Source organism: Myotis daubentonii, chromosome 11, assembly GCF_963259705.1.
Source record: "Myotis daubentonii chromosome 11, mMyoDau2.1, whole genome shotgun sequence".
NCBI classification, from domain to species: Eukaryota; Metazoa; Chordata; class Mammalia; order Chiroptera; family Vespertilionidae; genus Myotis; species Myotis daubentonii.
The window spans coordinates 78,206,212-78,224,614 of record NC_081850.1 but is presented as its reverse complement, the minus strand read 5'-3'; the positions used below and the strand labels follow the sequence as shown (position 1 = coordinate 78,224,614).

The 18,403-nt window shown below is 60.1% G+C and overlaps 1 protein-coding gene across 1 annotated transcript in view; it reads right to left on the bottom strand.

Annotated features, from left to right (window-relative positions):
- HMCN2 (hemicentin 2) overlaps positions 1 to 18,403 on the bottom strand; it is a 140,217-nt gene that overhangs the window by 40,907 nt on the left and 80,907 nt on the right. The window contains exons 39-56 of the mRNA XM_059658329.1: positions 17,405 to 17,562; positions 16,223 to 16,346; positions 14,814 to 14,989; positions 13,699 to 13,795; positions 13,427 to 13,546; positions 13,026 to 13,187; positions 11,898 to 12,179; positions 10,513 to 10,680; positions 9,306 to 9,419; positions 8,801 to 8,887; positions 7,751 to 7,942; positions 6,601 to 6,774; positions 6,389 to 6,502; positions 4,246 to 4,388; positions 3,731 to 3,881; positions 2,624 to 2,842; positions 643 to 756; positions 42 to 229 (exon numbers count right to left, since the gene is read on the bottom strand). Coding sequence (XP_059514312.1) covers positions 42 to 229; positions 643 to 756; positions 2,624 to 2,842; positions 3,731 to 3,881; positions 4,246 to 4,388; positions 6,389 to 6,502; positions 6,601 to 6,774; positions 7,751 to 7,942; positions 8,801 to 8,887; positions 9,306 to 9,419; positions 10,513 to 10,680; positions 11,898 to 12,179; positions 13,026 to 13,187; positions 13,427 to 13,546; positions 13,699 to 13,795; positions 14,814 to 14,989; positions 16,223 to 16,346; positions 17,405 to 17,562 — 2,783 coding nt within the window. The remainder of the gene's footprint in view (positions 1 to 41; positions 230 to 642; positions 757 to 2,623; positions 2,843 to 3,730; positions 3,882 to 4,245; positions 4,389 to 6,388; positions 6,503 to 6,600; positions 6,775 to 7,750; positions 7,943 to 8,800; positions 8,888 to 9,305; positions 9,420 to 10,512; positions 10,681 to 11,897; positions 12,180 to 13,025; positions 13,188 to 13,426; positions 13,547 to 13,698; positions 13,796 to 14,813; positions 14,990 to 16,222; positions 16,347 to 17,404; positions 17,563 to 18,403) is intronic.

Below are 18,403 nucleotides of genomic sequence, written 5' to 3'. Positions count from 1 at the left end.
CGGCAGCTGCTGCCTTTAGCCACGGCGGGGGACGCCCTGACCTGCAAGACTTGCCCGTCGTCCAGGACCTGCAGCCGTGGGCTCGGGGAGAAGGGCAGCCCGTTCTGGAGCCACGAGATGGTGGGCGTGGGGTTGCCCAGGGCTGGACACTGTAGGCTGACAGTGCTGCTGGCATTGACGGTCACCTCCTCCACCAGCTCCTCCGTGTCCCCCGGGATCACAGGTGGGGCTGGGTGGGGGAGAGGAGGGTGAGGAGCAGGCAGCCTCCCTGGGAAAGGTCCCTGGGGGTGGCGGGGGGGGCGGGGTAGGCATGGAGGTGAGAGCAGTGCTTGGTGCCAGGCATTGGCTGGGGCTCTTTGTGCCCCACTCCCCAAGCCCTCCCAGGCCCTGGTGCAGCTAAGGAATCTGGGGCACAGAGAGGGCTGTGAACTAACCGCTCAAGGTCACACAGCTAGGAAGCAACTCACTTGGAGTTTGAACCCAGTCCTGTCTGGTTGCAGAGCCCAAGCTCGCAACCCCTACATTATCAACCTCCAAGTCCTGCCAGACCATGTTCCCCACTGTGACTCCTGGGGGGGGGGGGAGGCTCACGGAGCCTACAGACGTGACACCCCCCTCCCACCCCCAAGGCTGGCCACTCACTCAGCACCATCAGCTCGTAGTGCAGCCAGTCCTCGCCCACCTCGTTGGAGGCCTTGCACGAGTACCTCCCAGCATCCTCCGCGCGCACCAGGGGGATCTGCAGGACCCGGCCTCCTGTGGGGAGAGGGATGGGGGGAGGGGGGACAGAGGCCTGAGCAAAGGTGAGGAAACCTGCTCCTTCCTCGTAGGGGACCTGGGACACATCACCCCCCCAACCCCCATCTGTGAAATGGAGAGCATCTGCCCGCCCCGCCCAGCTCTCGGGGCCGGGGCACCAGGCCTGGCCACACCTCCCTGCTCTCTGACTCGGTGCTGTAAACACTCCTATCTCACAGATGGGAAAACTGAGGCTTCCCAAGAGCACCCCGCAGTGCTGAGCCCAGCTCCTTGATGAGGACAGAGGGAAGGGCCAGAGAGCTGGGCAGAGGCTCTTGGGAGGCAAAGAGGCAGTTGCGGGCTGTGGCAGTTGGGGGTGGATGTTGCTAGCAGCTGTCATCTGAGACCCTCTGTGATCCAGAGCCTGCCAGGGCCAGACCCTGGTATCTCTGGCGGCTGGAGCTGGTCTCTAGCAGGGGCCGAGGGAGGGTCACTGTGTGCTCACATTCTCGGTCAGGGGCTCGCTGGACCAGGCTGGGTGTGTGTGTGGGGGCGGGGGGGGGGGTGTTGTGACCAGGGTTGGAACTAGGGGCTCATTACATACAGAGCCAGGGGATAGCGGTCATGATTAAGGAGGGAGAGAGGGGCCACTGTCAGGGTCATTTATGTGTGAGGTTAATCTATGTGCTCGGGACTGGGAGTCAGTGGCCAGGGTCAGAGTTCAAGATGGGGTTGAAGGTTTATGGCGAGGACAGAGGGTCGGGGGCTGTGGCCAGGGAGCAGCATGTGACTGAGGTCTCTGTGTACCCAGGATTGGGGCCAGTGTCCCGGTCCGAGAGGAGGCGAGGGGTCAATCCAGGGGTTCTGACAGGAGCAAACAGCTGTCAGCAAGCACTGCCCCTCTCGGATCTCTGAGGCCACCTTATTTTGCAAGAGCCAAAGTACATGCCCTGGGGTGACCCTGCGCAGTAGCACCCCACGCCCCACCTCACCTCCCTCGCCCCCGCCCGCACCGGCCCCAGCACTGTCCACGCCTGGCAGGACCCGGGGCAAATCCTGAGCCGGGAGACCACCGAATCCCCCGAGACACAACAGGGCTCTGTGCCTGGAACTTCTCCCAGGTCTGCTCTACCCCAGGGAGCTCGGCCAGCCGCCAGGGAAGCCAGGCATTTGGAGCCTTTTAATTCAAAATCCTCCACAGAAAAAAAACTATTCTAAATAAAAGGGTTGTTTTCTTTAAAAAACCTAAATCACCTTAAACAAACATACAAAGCAGTAAAAGGAAAGCCAAGGTCACAAGGGCCTGAGTCGGCCCCGGTGTGGCCCTCAGCCCAGTGGGAGGCTCGTCCACGGTTGGGATGATCACGAGATGCCAATAAACAAGTGGCTCCTGCCCAGCTGGTGCGGCTCAGTGGTTGAGCATCGACCTATGAACCAGGAGGTCACGGTTCGATGCCCGGTCAGGGCACGTGCCCGGGCTGTGGGCTCGATCCCCACTGGGGGGTGTGCAGGAGGCAGCCGATCAATGATTCTCTCTCATCATTGATGTTTCTGTCTCTCCCTCTCTCTTCCTCTCTGAAATCAATTAGAAGAAAAAAAAGCAGCAGCAGCAGCGGCTCCCTCTAAGAAAGACGCCAACGTTGGTTTATTTCCGGACATCGCAGATCTCGAAGCCCAGAGAACTGCCAGCCCCGGATTACAGAGGCAGCGAAGGCCCAGCCTGTCAAAGGCCCTGCCCGAGGCCACACAGCAAGCAGCACGCGGGGGCGCCCAGAGGACCGGCAGAAGGGTAGCTGAGAGGACCAGCTCCGAGGCGGGTGTGACCCCGGTCCCCGCCTGCAAAGGCCCCGACTTCTCCGACTTCTCCGCCGCAGCCCCGGCCTACCTTGCAGGACAGACACCCCGTCGGTGGCCGAGAGGGGCTGGTCCTCCCTGTACCAGGTGAGCTCCGGGGGCGGGACCGCGTTGGTGTCGCAGTACAGGTATGCGGGGCTGTTCTCCACCACCTCCCGGTATTCCGTCACCCCGCCCCGGGCCTCCTCCTCCCGGAACAGGGTTTCGAAGGTGGCACTGGCATCACCCACCTTCTGGAACATGGGGGGCACTGGAGGGGCGACAAAGGCATTACCACACACAGCGTGGGATGGAGAGGGACCTCAGCTCAAAGGACCCCGGCCCAGCCTCCCCTGGGAGTGGACATCGCACTGTTTGAGCCCGTCCCGTAGGTCAAGGCGTTTTTAAAGTTCACTCATCCCTTCGACCAGTGGTTTTTTATTTTATTTTATTTTTATTTTTTTTTTGCAATGAGTGTTTATTGAGCGATGACTATGCTGGGTACTGGAATGAGGCACCTGCCCACCGCAGCTCATGTCTAATGGACGCCAGACTTTTCCTGACAAGGTGGTTTTTTTCAAGGGAGGGAGCCAGATCCTGAGCTTTAGCCAGTCTGTTTACTGGAGCCCAGAGGATAAAATCATGGGCTTTCAGAACTGAGGCGCCCCTCAAGGCCACCCCATTCAGCCACCCACATGTGACAAAGGCAAAACTAAGGCCTAGGGGGCAATGATGCTCCCAGGTCACAAAGTCAGTGAATGGAAGAGCCCAGGCCAGGCTCTGGGGGCCAGACATGCCAGACGGTGGTGAGAAAGGGGACAGGCCGCCCGGCTGGCGTTGCTCAATGGTTAGCATCGGCCTATGAACCAGGAGGTCACGGTTCGATTCCCGGTCAGGGCAGAGGCCCAGGTTGTGGGCTCGGTCCCCAGTAGGGGAAGTGTAGGGGGCAGCTAATCAATGATTCTCTCTCATCATTAATGTTTCTATCTCTCTTTTCTCACCCTTTCTCTCTGAAATCAATAAAAAAATATTAAAAGGGGGGGGGCACAGGCAGGCAGCCCTCCTGCCAGCGACTCTGAAGCAGACACCCCCGCCCCCAGCCCTGCCACCCAGTCCCACGGTCCCCTGCCCCCACCAGGCCCTGCTGGTCCCCACACACCCTGGATGAGCACGTTGAAGTCCTGGTCGTCCTCGCCGGCCACGTTGGTGGCCACGCACAGGTACCGTCCCGAATCTGAGACCTGCGTGGGCTGGATCTGCAGCAGCCGCCCTTCGCCCAGGACGCGGAGCCGCTCGTGGGGGGCCACGGGCTGCGGGGAGGGAAGGGGCGGAGACGGGGATCACAAATGGGGGTAAGCACCCGGACAAGTATACGTAGATTCCAACAAGGTTTTAAACACCCGACAAAATGGGAGGACACCCTGAAAACCTGGTAAAACCAAACCCGGATGACAACAGTCGGAAGTGAATTAAATGGGTGAATATAACGCTTAATGTTAATGAGACCTGTTTCCTTTTAAAAGAGTGGGATTTCCTATTAACACGTAAAGAGCAAGGCAGGGCCCAGCCCAGCTCTGGGGTCAGGTGCTTTGCCTGTCTCTACTGGAAGGTTCCGAGCAGGGCCCGGGGGACCCAGAGGAGAGAACCTGAGGCTGCCCTGGGGGCGCAGCTCACCCGTCCATCCTTGTACCAGCTGATGGCAGGCGGGGGCGCCGCCCAGCACTCACACTCCAGGGTCAGGGTACTGTTGACCTTGGTCTTCACTTCCTTCACACCGACCTCCCCCATGGAGTCGTCTTTGGAGATGGAAGGGGGGACTGCAAATCGCAAGGGGAGTCTGAGGAGCCGGCCTGGGGAGGGGGCGCTGAGCTTGCGCTCTCCCTGGGCCCAGGAATGGGGGGCTGGCTCCGGACAGTGGAGGAACAGGGGCCTGGAGACGGATCCACTCCTGGGGCCGTTGGCTTAGGGTGGGGGTGGGGAACGTCCGGCCAGCAGGCCGGGCCGTGTAAGACCCCTGAAATCATTTGGCCTGGCCCTGCCCATCTGGGGGCTTAGACGTGTCAGATGGTGGTGAGAAAGGGGACAGGCAGCCGGGACAGAGCCCTCCTGCCAGGCTCGAAATTCAATCAATCTAGGAGCGTTAGGTGGCCAACGGGGGGAAGTAGAGGACATACGTAATACTTTAAACAATAAAGAATTATTAAAGTAAAAAAAAATCTAGGAGCTTTCTTCATAGCAACGTAAGTTTATATTAAGTTAATTATATTAAGCAAATGATGTTATAAATATCCACATGGCCATTGGCACGCTAGCCGGTTTGGCTGAGTGGATAGAGCATCAGCCTGCAGATGGAAGGGTCCTGGGTTCGATTCCGGTCAAAGGCACATGCCTGGGTTGTGGGCTCGAACCCCAGGAGGAGGCGTGCAAGAGGTAGCCCATCAATGATTCTCTCTCATCACTGATGTTTCTATCTCTCTCCCTCCCCCTTCCTCTCTGAAATCAATAAAAATATATTTAAAAACCACAACCACCAAAAACAAAACATAAAACCAACACATGGCACTTGGCAGGTAAAAGGTCCCCTACCCCTGCCTTAAAGGCAAGACCGTCAGCGATGGTTACAGGATAGGGCAGGTCGGAGGCAGGGGAATTCCTGGGGTGACCTCTGGGGGCCCCAGGTCTCAAGTTGTGGAGGTTCTGACTGCATCAGGGCAGAAAGAAGCCAGGGCCAGAGCGGGTGGGCATCACGTGGCCCAAGTCCTAGCTCACCACCCCCCTCTGAGCGTCCTGGGCCCTAAAATGGGGAATGACCCAGCCGGCCCGCCGCCTGGCGACTATCAGAGCAGACAAGCCCGTGAAGGTGTCCGGGGTGTCAGGAATGGCCTCGCCAGCCGTGGGCAAACTACGGCCCGTTTGAAATGAGTAAAACTAAAAAAAAAAAAAAGACCGTACCCTTTTATGTAATGACTAGGGGCCCGGTGCACGAAATTCGTGCACTGGGTGTGTGTGGGGGGGAGTGTCCCTCAGCCCAGCCTGCCCCCTCTCACATACTGGGAGCCCTCAGGCGTTGACCCCCATCACCCTCCAATTGCAGGATCAGCCCCTTGCCCAGGCCTGAGGCCTCTGGCCTAGGCGTCCGGCCCGGGCAGCGGGGACCCGCAGCTGCAGCGGCCGCATGATCGTGGGCTCCGCTTTAAGCCCAGGCATGGGACCCCTAGCTCCCGGGACTGCCAGCTTCGACCGTGCCCAGCTCCCATCGCTGGCTCCACCCCTACTTCCTGCTATCACTGGCCAGGGCGGAAAAGGTGCCTGATTCTCCGATCATGGCTGGGGGGCAGGGCAAAGGCGGCCCCAGGGCCGCCTTTGCCCTGCCCCCCAGCTCTTAGCTCCCCCCTGGGTTTCTGATCACTGTCAGTGGCAGGTGGCTTCTTTCTGCTTTCCCTTTCGCCTCCCTGCATTGTGCCTACATATGCAAATTAACCGCCATCTTGTTGGCAGTTAACTGCCAATCTTAGTTGGCAGTTAACTGCCAATCATAGTTGGCAGTTAATTTGCATATAGCCCTGATTAGCCAATGAAAAGGGTATCGTCGTACGCCAATTACCATTTTTCTCTTTTATTAGATAGGATGTTTACTTTGAACTTATATTAGTTCACACAAACACTCCACCCATGCTTTTGTTCCGGCCCTCCGGTCCAGTTTAAGAACCCATTGTGGCCCTCGAGTCAAAAAGTTTGCCCACCCCTGGTAGGCGCTGGGGTCCCAGGGCTCCGAGCCACCTCCTGCCTCCCACCAGCGCCCGGGGTCCCGGCTCACTGAGGACTTCCACGTGGTAGTTCTTCATGGCCTCCCCAAGGTCGTTGGTGACCACGCAGGTGTACTGGCCTGCGTCTTCCTTCTGGGCGTTCAAGATCTGCAGCCCGTGGGTACCTGCTTGCGGGGCAGCGGCCAGGGGCGCCTCAGGCATAAGCTGGGCTTCACCGGCCCCGCCCTCTGGCCCCTCGCTCCCCACCCCCCCAGGGCATCACCTGGGAGCAGCTGAATGTTGTTTGAGGCCTCAAATGGGGACCCGTCCTTCATCCAGGTGATGGTGGGGGCGGGGAAGGCCAGTGCCTCGCAGATCAGAGAAATGGGGTTGTTGATGGTCACGGTCACCTCCTCGTCTGCACCGTCCTCGGTCCCCCCCAGGATGGAGGGAGCCACTGTGATGGGGAGGCCAGGGGGTGCTCGTGAACAGAGAGGCCGACCCTGGGCGCAAGGACCCAGGAAAGCCTCAGACCCGCGGTGCTCAGCCGCTGTGCTGCTGCTATTTTCATTGCACAGGGGAAACTGAGGCTCAGTGGAGCCAGGCAGGTGCGGCCAGGTCCCCAGCTCTCCACCACTGAGCAATACCATAGGGCAGTGGTCGGCAAATGGTGGCCCCTTGAGTGTGGCTCTTCCACAAAATACCACGTGCGGGCGTGCACATACAGTGCGATTGAAACTTTGTGGCCACACTCAAGGGGCCAAAGAGCCGCATGTGGCTCGCGAGCCGCAGTTTGCTGACCACTGTCATAGGGGAAGCTGGACAATTTCTGCCTCAACTTCCCCCACAGCCTCTTAGCATCCAGGGTATCTAGTAATTTAACCAGAGTCTCCGCAATTCTGTTTGTTTCCAATCTGTGCCACTCCCGGAGTGGAGGGTGGGGCGGGAGGTGGAGTGATGGTCCCTGCTGAGTAGATGCTCTCTGTTGTCACTGACCCTAAAATGTCCTCTTTCGGGCCCTGCAGGGACCATCCATTTTGCCACCAGCGCTTTTAGAAATGGATTTTATGAGACTGGCCCGTGCCCCTCTTGTTTTCGAATCCCCGTTTCTCCAGCCCAACAAAACAGCTGGTGCCGCATCGCCCTCGCCCTCGCCCTCGGGGGCGGACGGCCTGGAGGGAGCCTTGTCCTCTCTCTCAGCCCAGAGCTCCATCAGTGACATGGGGACAGGCGCACTGCCCCCCTCCTGTGTTGCTGTGGAGATCCAGCCAGGAAGGCCTGGGCATATGCCTGGCCTCTAAGGGTTCAACCGCTAGAGCCGCTGTTGTTGTTTGTTGTTGAACATGGAGGGCTTTGTGGGAAGCTGCCTGTCAGGCCACCTGGTTCTGCCTCCTGCCAGCACCTGGAATGGCCAGCAGATGCCCAGCACTCACCCAGGACGCTCAGCTGGACATGCTTGGTCCTCTCCCCCGCGGCGTTGGCTGCAACGCAGGAGTAGTGGCCGGCACTGGACAGGTTGGCCTGGAGGACCTGCAGAAGGACCCCGTCTGGAGAGACGTGCTGGGTGTCTCCACCAGCCAGGGGCCGGCCGTCTTTGAACCACGTGACCCTGGGCTGTGGGTGGCCTGTGTGAGGAGGAGAGAGGCAAGTAAGACAGTTCAGCAGGATTGGACCAGGCTGGAGCAGAGGTCGCTGCAGGAAGGGGGTGGTGGGGGACATGGGTTTTCCTTCTCAGTCCAGAGCCCAGGCAGCAGGGCAGGACACAGAAGCAGCCACCACGGGCCTGGGCCTTTTCCTAAGGGGTTTGACTGCCTTTTCCTTACTGAGGAGTGGACAGAGACGGCTGGTACGGACAGAAGAAAGACAAGATATTCCTTCCATCCATTTATCCATCTAAACATACATATATACATACATGCATACATACACCTATCCATCCACCAATTTGTCCACCTATCCACCTCCCCATCCATCCATCCATCCATCCATCCATCCATCCATCCATCCATCCACCCACCCACCTACCTATCGATCCATCCATCCACCCACCCACCTACCTATCGATCCATCCATCCATCCACCCACCTACCTATCCACCCATCCAGCCAGCCATCTACCCATCCATCCATCCATCCATCCATCCATCCATCCATCCATCCATCCACCCACCCACCTATCCATCCATCCATCCAACCATCCATCCATCCATCCATCCATCCATCCATCCATCCATCCATCCATCCATCCCAGCTCAACAGCATAACTAAGGCACCGGGGGAACCATGGTGACAAGGTAGACCGTGGGTCCTCAAGGAGCTCAGAGCCCAGCTGGGGTACACAGGTGTCACAAGGCCACCACGGATCAGTGTGGTCAGTGCTGGGATAGGGAGCAGAGGGCTGGGCAAGATCTCCAGCACCCCCCCTTTACAAAGCTGCCTTCTCACCTTTCTCCCAGCCCGCCGTGTGGCCGTGTGTGGCCTTACCTGTGGCGTTGCACGTCAGGTTGGCTGTCTGTCCCTCGGGGACCTTGACCACCTCCTCCAGGTCCTCGTTCTCGATACTGGGAGGAACTGGGAGAGCAGGGAGACAGCCGGTCACTGACTGGAGCTGGCTCGCTCAGGCTGAACCACAGAGCAGAAAGCCTAGAGCATCTCTCTTCCGGCACCTGGTTTCCCCGTCCCCTCGTGCCTGCTTCCACAGGGCCGAGGGAGGACCAGTGCCCTGGGAGAAGGCTCTGGTCAGGGCAAGGGGGTGTTAGAAATATTTTCTCCTTCCCATGTTGGATTATAGTAGTCCCTGCTGCTTCTAGAAAGTTCCATGATGGCCTCAGAGTAGGAACTGCTCATGAGGAAACAAGCTTTGGCCTCGCCCTCCTTCCTGAGTGGACCTCCTACTACAGCAAGAGCTCTTGGTCCTGGACCGCCCCCTGTAAGCTCCCCAGCCGGAGGAAAAGGACTCGTGGGCTATGAACATGGGGCTGTGACATACCCAGGACCTCCACGCTGAAGTTCCTCCGCACCTCCCCAGCCTCGTTGCTGGCCAGGCAGGAGTAGAGGCCTCCATCCCGCTCCTGGGTCCGGGTCACCTTCAGCATCCAGCCACCTGGGGAGGGAGGAGAGTGGGCTCCAAGTGCGGCTGTGAGCTGAGCCCAGGCTGACCACCAGGAAGAAGAGCGTGCCAGGCGTCTCCATCAGATGTGTCTGCCTACCCCAGTGTCCCATCCCTCAGGTGGGAAAACTGAGGCCCAGGAGGGTGAACAGATGGCTGGAGCCCCCCGGACATCAGACATGCACAGGGTAAGCCCGCGGCCCCATTTAAGAAGAAGGATCTATCACCTGGCTACCCCCACTTCTGGAGACTGACCACGGCTAAAAGGACAGCCATGGGCCTGGCCCAGGTCAGACCACTCTGCTACGCTGATGGACCCTGGAAAAGGCCGCCTTCTCCCAAGACCAGGCCAGGGAAGGCACATGCATGGGGCACGTGAACACGACTGCTCCTATACCCCGGGCAGACATCACTAATCGATCACTGCTCTCCTTTCTGCTGGGCCCTCCTGCAGCCCCTGAGTCCACCTCATCGCAATGCATCTGGCAGCCCCACCAAGGGCTCAGAGGAGGTGCACACGGGGAAGCTTATTGGCCAACCCATCTTTGTAACAACCGGAGCATCCCTGCGGGGAACAGCTGACGGGTCACTGAGGGTGAGCTTCAGGGGGCCCTGAAGTCCTTATAAGCTTTGGATGGGATACTGCCTCCTGGACCTCAGTTTCCCCATTCGTATGTCAGCAAGAACTATCGCAAACCAACTTTGTGAGGAGGACGACTATTCAGAGGCAGAGATGCTTAGACCCTATGTCCGTTCGCCCACCTGTACTGTGTGTGAGATGTTATATAAGTGCCATGAGAATTTTTGCTGCAGGACTTATCAGAACCTTGACTATAAATGGCCACCGTGAGCCTCTAGGAGGGGAGCAGAGCAGGAAGCCTTTCTAAACGTCGTCAAATCTAATGTGTTTCCTGGAGCACATCACCTGACCAGTGTTTTGGGGTGCACTCCTGGGGGACCAACAGCCAAAATGTTTATGCCACCCCGGCTGGCCACTCAGGGTCAGAAGTCATGGGCACGTGCTGAGCAGAGGCAGGAGCGGAGGGCCAGGCCCGATCACCGGACACTCCCCTGGTCGGCACCTTACCCGCCAAGAGGTAGGTGTCCTCCCTGGGGCTGATGGGCTCCTCCCCTCGGAACCAGTGGACCCCCGGGGGTGGGATGCCTGCGGCTTCACAGAGCAGCGTCAAGGGGCTGTGCAAGGCGGCAGTGACGTTGGTCAGCGGGTCTGAGTCTCCGATGAGCTCTGGGGGCACTGGACACAGAGAAACAGCCTTATTCAGGACGCAGACAGGGCCGTGCTCCTTCCGCGACCCCCACGCACGGCCCTCCCCCAGGAGCCCCACCCCCACTCAGGAGGGGCTGAAGGCTTCAAGAGCTGCTCCCCCTGACAGGGGTGAGTGGCGACCGCAGGCGGGGCTTTGGCGTCAGGCAGACACATTGGGCCTCAGTTTCTCCAAGCCCCTAGAGCAGTGGTTCTCAACCTTCCTAATGCCGCGACCCTTTAATACAGTTCCTCACGTTGTGGTGACCCCCAATTTCATGGTTACAAACTGAACATCATGAAAGCATAGTGATTAATCGCAAAAACAATCTGTAATTATATATGTGTTTTCCGATGGTCTTAGGCGACCCTTGTGAAAGGGTCGTTCGACCCCCAAAGGGGTCTCGACCCACAGGTTGAGAACCGCTGCCCTAGAGGGATGCCGGGAGGATTCGACAAGAACCCGTGTAAAGCTCTCGGCACAGCGCCTGGTACCGAGCCGATGCTGAGCAAACGAGACTGGCCGAGAGCAAAGGTGAACACAAGTGCGTCCCCCAGATCCACACGTCAGAGCTCCGTGGTGTCTAGAGCATCCACTCGCAAAGGAAGCCCCGCTCTATCAGGCCGGGGTGTGCGGGTGGGGTGGGGTCCCAGCCACACGGCCCATCTCTCCCATCTTCTCTCCTACCACTCTGCGCTTCTGCCCTGAGGCATACAGTAGGAGCTCAATAAAAGACTGAAACCACAAGGCTGTTCTAGCTACCCTGAACCTGCCACCCCTCCCGGCCTCTGTGGGGTGTGTTCCCTCCGCCTGGCACATTTCCCCCTCACCCTGCACCTGGTTAACTCCCACCCTGCTTTTACATTTCAGCTGAAAGGCCACCTCCTACAGGAGGCTGCCCTGACTTTCCACGACAGCGTTCAGGCCCCTGAATTCCCCTATCACATGTAAGTCATGCAGGACAGAGTAGCTCATTTCCACAGTGCCCAGAACAGAGTAGGGGGACAGACAGGAAGGGAGGGGAAAAGTGGGGGGAGATTAGGGCCATTTGAAGCCAGTCCTGATTTGGGAGCCTTGCTGAAGGCTTCCCCCACCAGACCTCACCAGAGGCCTGCCTCTTGGGAGAATGAGGCGTGACCCCCCGGCCTTGCCTTCTCCAGTCTGGGCCCCCTTCCAGCCCCGCTCCGGCCGGCCCCCGGGTCCTCACCCAGCACGGACAGCGCAAACCTCCTCTCGGCCCTCCCAGCCACGTTCTCGGCCAGGCAGCTGTAGCGTCCCGCGTGGGCAGCCTGTGCCCGCTCCACGTGCAGGCTCTGACCCTGGTTCTGCAGCCGCAGGCCCGGTGCGGCTCCCACCGGCTGGCCGTCCCGCTCCCACGTCACCCTGGGTGGGGGTTTCCCCGTGACGTTGCATTCCAGAGTGGCCTCCGCGTCCTGGACCACGGAGACCTGTGCGGGGGGCTCCCGGGGGCCAGCGATCTGCGGGGGAACTGGGGTGGGGAGAAAGTCGCTGTGGCCGCCGGGCAGCAAGCACTCACACCGGGCCCCAAGCTGGCCTACGTTCCCCACGGCCACTCCCTGGCCGCGTGACCTTGGTCAGGTGACCTCATCTCTCTGGGCCTCCATGTTCCATCCTTATAAAGGGGCCATACGGCGCTCCACTCCTGCCTGCCTAATGCTGGGGTCCCGGGGCGGGGCCTGCTGTTTGGAAAACAAGCTCTCAGCACAGCCCTGAAGAGCTGCGGGAGGGTTCCTTCCTCAGAAACCAGGCCTTCCCGGAGCTCAGACAGTGGCGGGGGCCGGCTAGGCGGGGTTCCTCTCTCCAAAATGCTTTTCATTGGGGGAATAAGAACACATTTGTAATGTCTTAATCAATAAAGGGGAAAAAATGTAAAAAAAAAGTGTTTTCTGGTGATATAGATTAAAACGGAAATTGAACTATGAAAAAAAAAATGCTTTTCTTGGTCCTATTTCCTAGGCTGAGCTATTTCATCTCATCACTGCAGGACGAGCAGCCGGGACTCAGGTTTCCCTTATGCACAGGAGCTTCACAGAAATTCTACATTCCTTTCCGCCTCTGTTCCGAGCGGCGTTTTTCCCTCTGGGCCGCTGGGGGCTCTTGGGGTCACACTGCCACTCCCGGCTTAGGCCCGGAGCCGGAGCCGCAGGAAGCTGGCTGGGGGGGCGGTTCGGGAGACGCCCGGAATCTAAGAGGCCAGGGAAGCGCTCTCATTATCGCTGTTCCTGTCTCGGCTTGGATCCCGGGGGTGGGGTCTCCCCTGCCGGCCACCCTCCGGCCCCTTCTGCCTGACTCAGGTCACCCCAGCCCGGCTCACCATGCACCTCCAGCTGCTGGTCCTGGCTGCTATTTCCGGCCACGTTGCTGCACTCACAGGTGTACGTTCCCTCCTGGGCCGGCTGGGCTGGTCCCAGGTACAGCAGCCGCCCCACCGCCGACACCTGTCCGAGGCCGGCCCCCTCCCGGGGCACGGGCTGACCTGGATGCAGCAAGGAAAAGCCCCTGGTTCCCGGTCCCCCCACCGTCCGGGCCAACTCCGACAGGAGGAGGCTGTCCCTGCCCTCGGCGGGTGGCCCCACCCCAGAGCCCAGCGGAGATGGAGATGGGTGGGCCTTCAGCCCCAGGGGTTGGGGTCCTGGTTACAGAAATGACAGTCCGATTCTGCTCGGTCCCCAAGTCCGCTGGGCACCCCAGCCCCTTCCCAGCCAGCAACCCTACCATCCTTCCTCCAGGTGATCTTGGGAAAAGGGACACCCCGACATTCGCAGGACAGCCTGGTGGGGTGTCCCTCGGTCACAGTCAGGATGCGGGGCTCCCTCGAGGGGAACACTGGAGGGACTAAGAGAAGAGAGGGTGTGAGGGGTGGGGGGCTGGGAGGGGAGCGGGCTGCACCCTGGGACCCAGTCAAGGCAGCAGTGCGCCAGGGCATGTGAGCTGGCCGCGCAGGGGCAGGGCAGGGGGGACCGCAGCCCAGCCCAAGAGACCCTCACCCCAGACGTTGAGGTTGTAGTGTTTCTCCGAGCGGCCCGCCTGGTTCAGCGCCTCACAGGTGTAGCGGCCTGCGTCCCACACCTCTGCCCTGTCCACCTGCCGACAGCGACAGGAGCCATCAGCAGGGGCAGCACACAGCTGGGGTGCCCGGGGCAGACTGTGTGACTGTGGGCCAGCCACTTCACCTCGCTGTGCCCCAACCTCCCCACCTGGAACCTGGCACCTCCCGCACCCTGAAGTTTCCAGAAGCCGCTGCCTGCGGTGGCCTCCTGTGGGTCCCTAAGTGGCAGCCTTACCAGCCACACCCGCAGCCCAGCCCCGTTCTGACAGAACAGCCCAGAGGAGAAGGTGGGGGATGGAGAAGGGTGGGGTGGAGGGGACCCTGTCCTCAGGGGTCAGACCTGGACATGGTGGTGACGCTGCGGCTCTGAAGAATGAAGGGCAGGAGAGGCAGGCATTCCAGACAGAGCACACCACAGGAGGTGCTCAGAGTCGGGAATGAGCGTATCACAAGGTGTAGGGGGGTGGGAGGAGGAGGGGCAGGCTGGAGTGGAAGGTTCTCCCAACAGCAGGAGAGGCACCGACGCTCCCCCAGCTGATGTGGATGAGCTGTGCCCTGGGGCAGGGTGGGGCCTCACGGGCCTGCCTCTGGGAACCCTCCCAGCCTCCCAGGAGAGAGGCACCAGTGTGTTTGCAGGTGAGAGACCCGAGGCCAGTGTGTCAGGACGCCAGGGGGGAGGCGCAGCCCGAGGAGGCAGAGCTCAAGTTTAAATCCAGGCTGACTCCAGAGTCCCGACCCCACACCCCCTGCCTTGCTGGGCCAGATGCCTGATCCCGGGCTTAAAGGCCCAAAGGCGAGGAGGCTTTGGAACAGAGTGAAAAACAAGTAGAAAGAGAGCTGCTGGCTTGGGGGGGGAGGGGGGGCAGGGGCTGAGGGGCCTGAAGGCTCAGTCCTGGGCCTTCGCTCTCAGTCCCCATTCGGCTGGAAGCAGCTCCGACAGGTCGGGAGGCTGCGCCCTGGGCGTTGGGTCTGGAGGGGCCTGCAGGGCCCACGCAGCTGAACTGACCATGTAGGGCACCCACAGGCCCGCCCTGCCGGGCTCCGCTCACCCACCTCCAGCAAGGCCTTGTCTGCAGAGAGGCGGGCTCCGGGCCGCGGCTCCAGGGGGCGGCCGTCCTTCCGCCAGCTCAGCACCGGAGGGGGCACGGCGTGGCTCCGGCACTCCAGGGCCACTGACGCGTTGGCCACGACGGACACGTTCAGCTCTTCCCCGAGGATGCTGGGCGGCACTGGGGAGGGGGCGGAGGGCGCTATCTCAGCAGGTGGGGGGGCAGCAGGATGGAGCCAACACCCTGAGCCGCAGCCCTCTCATCCCCCCCTCGACGACCTCCTGCGCCGGCCTCAGAAGGAGGCCCCAGGCCCCGGGTCCGAGGGGATCGGTGGGTTGTAACAGCGGCAACCTCCCGACTGACGGCACTTCAGGACGAGACGTTACCTCCGAGGGACAGTGGGGGAAGGGACTCTGGATTTCTCTGTATTATTTCTTGCAACGCACGTGAACCTACAATTATCTCAAACTCTTTTTAAAATTTACAGTATTTTTATTTTTTAAAATGTGTTTTCAGAAGCAGGACCTCAGCCACCTTTCTCCCGAGACATAAACAACCCTGCAGAGGAGGGTCAAGAAGGCAGGGTCGGGAGTCAGAGGCCCTGGCTGGAGTCCTGTGACCTGACACTTGGTCACGGTGTGATCAGGAGGGTAGCCACCGGGCGGGGCCACCGGGTGGGGCCACCGGAGATGAACTGCAATGACAGGTCGCTGAGCCCTGGGCACACCGTGCCTGTGAACTATTATCCGGATGCCAGCGACGGGAAGAGCTGAATGGAATGCTTCTCCCCCACTGGCCCCCCCAACCCAGGCTCTACATTTCCCAGAGTTCCCTTGTGCACCTCCAGAGACCCCACAGGATCCCATACGAGGACATTTTAAAACCAGAGCAACTGTCACTGTGTTCTCTGAGTGTGGTGAACCCCGCGACAGCTTGGAAGTGGGTGCCATCTTCGCCCCTTTCCCAGAGGAAGACACAGAGGCTCAGAGAAGCGAAGTGACTAGCCCAAGGTCATGGCCACAGGAAGTGGCGGAGGCAGGATTTGAACCCCAGATTCATGCACTCCAGAGCCGGTCCCTAACCATCACCCCACACCACCTTGCCCAAATGCACTGTCACTGCACTTGACCCAGGAGAGTGAAAACGTCCGATGCCTGACTCTTGGCCGTGTGCACCTCCGGCCACTTCGTGCCCCTGCTACCTCTTCCCTGAACTTGGGTCACCTGGTCGAGAGGGGCCGCCCACCTGCCCACCTGTCCATAATAGGGGAGCTCTCACTCCAACTGACCCCACAGGAAGGCAGCTACGGTCTCAGGCGGCATGTCTCCCACCCAACCACCCTTCCTTTGAACGTGGCCAGACACCCCCCAGCCCCACGTCCTTGAGCCACGGCCTCTGGGGCCTGACACTCACCGTGGACGTGCAGGGCGACGTCCCGGCGGTCCTCGCCCACGGCACTCACGGCCACGCAGGAGTAGGTGCCAGAGTCGGAGGCCCGGGCACTGGCCAGCGTGAGGGTGCGGCCCCCGGGAAAGACCTGCCCCCCAGAAGGAAGCCCACGTGAGGTTAGGCACCCCAAGGCCAGCTCCCACACCTCCCACGCTGGCCCTGCTGCACGGCACGCCACCCCGGCAGCCTGCTCCGGACGCCCAGAACCCCCAGGCCTCGGCACGTCTGCAGGCTGCCGGGCGATCACATGGGTCCTTTAAAAGGGCCCCCTGTAGTGTGCCGCGCCAGCACGGCCAGGGGTGAGCCTGAGTGGGGGCGGCTGAAAGGCTTAGAAAAGACAGACAAGAGAATGAAAGCCGGGTCTCGGTGGGACGCTGCTTCCCTGAGAGACAGTGACCACGCCCACAGCCCTGTCTTTATTTTATAGCCAGAATCCACGCGGCAAAGTAAGGGCGTGGCCAAGATGTTTACAACATTCTCCTGGGTTTCAATCCTACTCAACTACATGCACCTGAGCTCTATCGAGCCCACATCACTCAGGCACGTGGGGCCACGTGTTCGGACCATAGGTTCACGCTCACAACTATAGCTGTTGGCTACAATTGTGCTGGGAGGGCCCTGCCCTCCAAGCTGGGACTTGCATGTGGCCATGAGAGGACTGTGCCCGCTCCTCAGTCCGAGGCTTGAACCTGTCCAAACACTGTAGCGGCTCCCCACACTGTAGCTTCGCTGCGGCTAGTGAGCCCTTGGGAGGCGGCCGGCACGCGTAGGATACGCAGCGGGTTGCAGAGTTAGTACGAAAAGAATGCAAAACGTCTCGTTAATCACTTTCCACATTGATGATGATGAAATGATGCTTTTTGGATATACTACTGGGTTAACCAAAATGTCTATTAAAATTGCTTTCACCTGTTTCTTCTTATGCATTTCCTGCAGCTACTGGGCATTCTAACTCACACACTTGGGGGGGCCTTGTTTCTGGAGACGATGCTTGAGACTCTCCACTTAGCAGTCCCTGCCCCCCTCCCACCAGCCGTCCGGGGCGGTCACTGCTTCTCCCTCCCCATGGAGCTCCCAGGGCCGGGCCTCTGCCCCCAGCACCCCCTGAGGCGGCAGGGAGGTAGCGGGCCACCCAGCCCTGCTGACCTGGAGGCCGGAGGTCCCTGCCGTGGACACGGGGTTTCCATCCTTCAGCCACAGCAGGGTGGGGCTGGGGCTGCCGGTGGCGCTGCAGGTCAGCCGGACCGGGGCGCCGAGCAGCACGGGGCCCGGCAGGCTGGGCGGCAGCGTGATGCGCGGAGGCACTGCAGGGCGGGGGTGACACAGAACACAGGCTGAGCCCCACTGGGGACATCACAGAGAGGGCACCTGGCTGGGCACCCCCCTCCCAGGCCACACGCAAAAGCGCAGGGACAGCCACTCAACATGGGCACAGCCCTGCACAATTCTCAAGGCTGTTCATCTCATCCTTTTTGTTAAATAAATATATATATTTTTTATTGATTTCAGAGAGGAAGGGAGAGGGAGAGATAGAAACATCAATGATGAGAGGGAATCATTGATCGGCTGCCTCTTGCACAACCCCTGCTGGGGATCGAGCTCACAACCCTGGGCATGTGCCCTTGACCAGAATCGAACCCGGGACCCTTCCATCCCCAGGCCGATGCTCTATCCACCAAGCCAAACCGGCTAGTGCTCATCTCATCCTTTCCAAACCATCCTGAGGCCTCTGCAGATGAGAATCCAGGGCTCCAGGAGGGCAAGGCCTCGGGCCGAGGTTGGCCAGCAGCACCCGAACCTGGGCCTTCTGCTCAGCATATCATGGGGCAGGCTTTGTTTTCCAGCTCAGGGGCATCAGATTAAACGCTCTCCTACAGGCAGCCCCTCGTGAGTCCACTGTATCTGGGAGCCACAAGCCAGGATGTCCAGGGCTCCTGCCCAGTTCCCCACTGCTCTTGGGACAAAGACCGGAGCCCTCCAGCATCCACCTGGCCATCTCCCCAGCCTGGCCCCTCTTCCTCTTGTTCTGTGAGCGCCAGGCCCCCAGCCTCCTTGCCTTTCCTCAACTCCCCAGGTCTCTGCAGGCGGTCTCTATTTCGGCATCCAGCTCTCAAAGACGCCTCCCAGACCCCCCAGGCCAGGTCA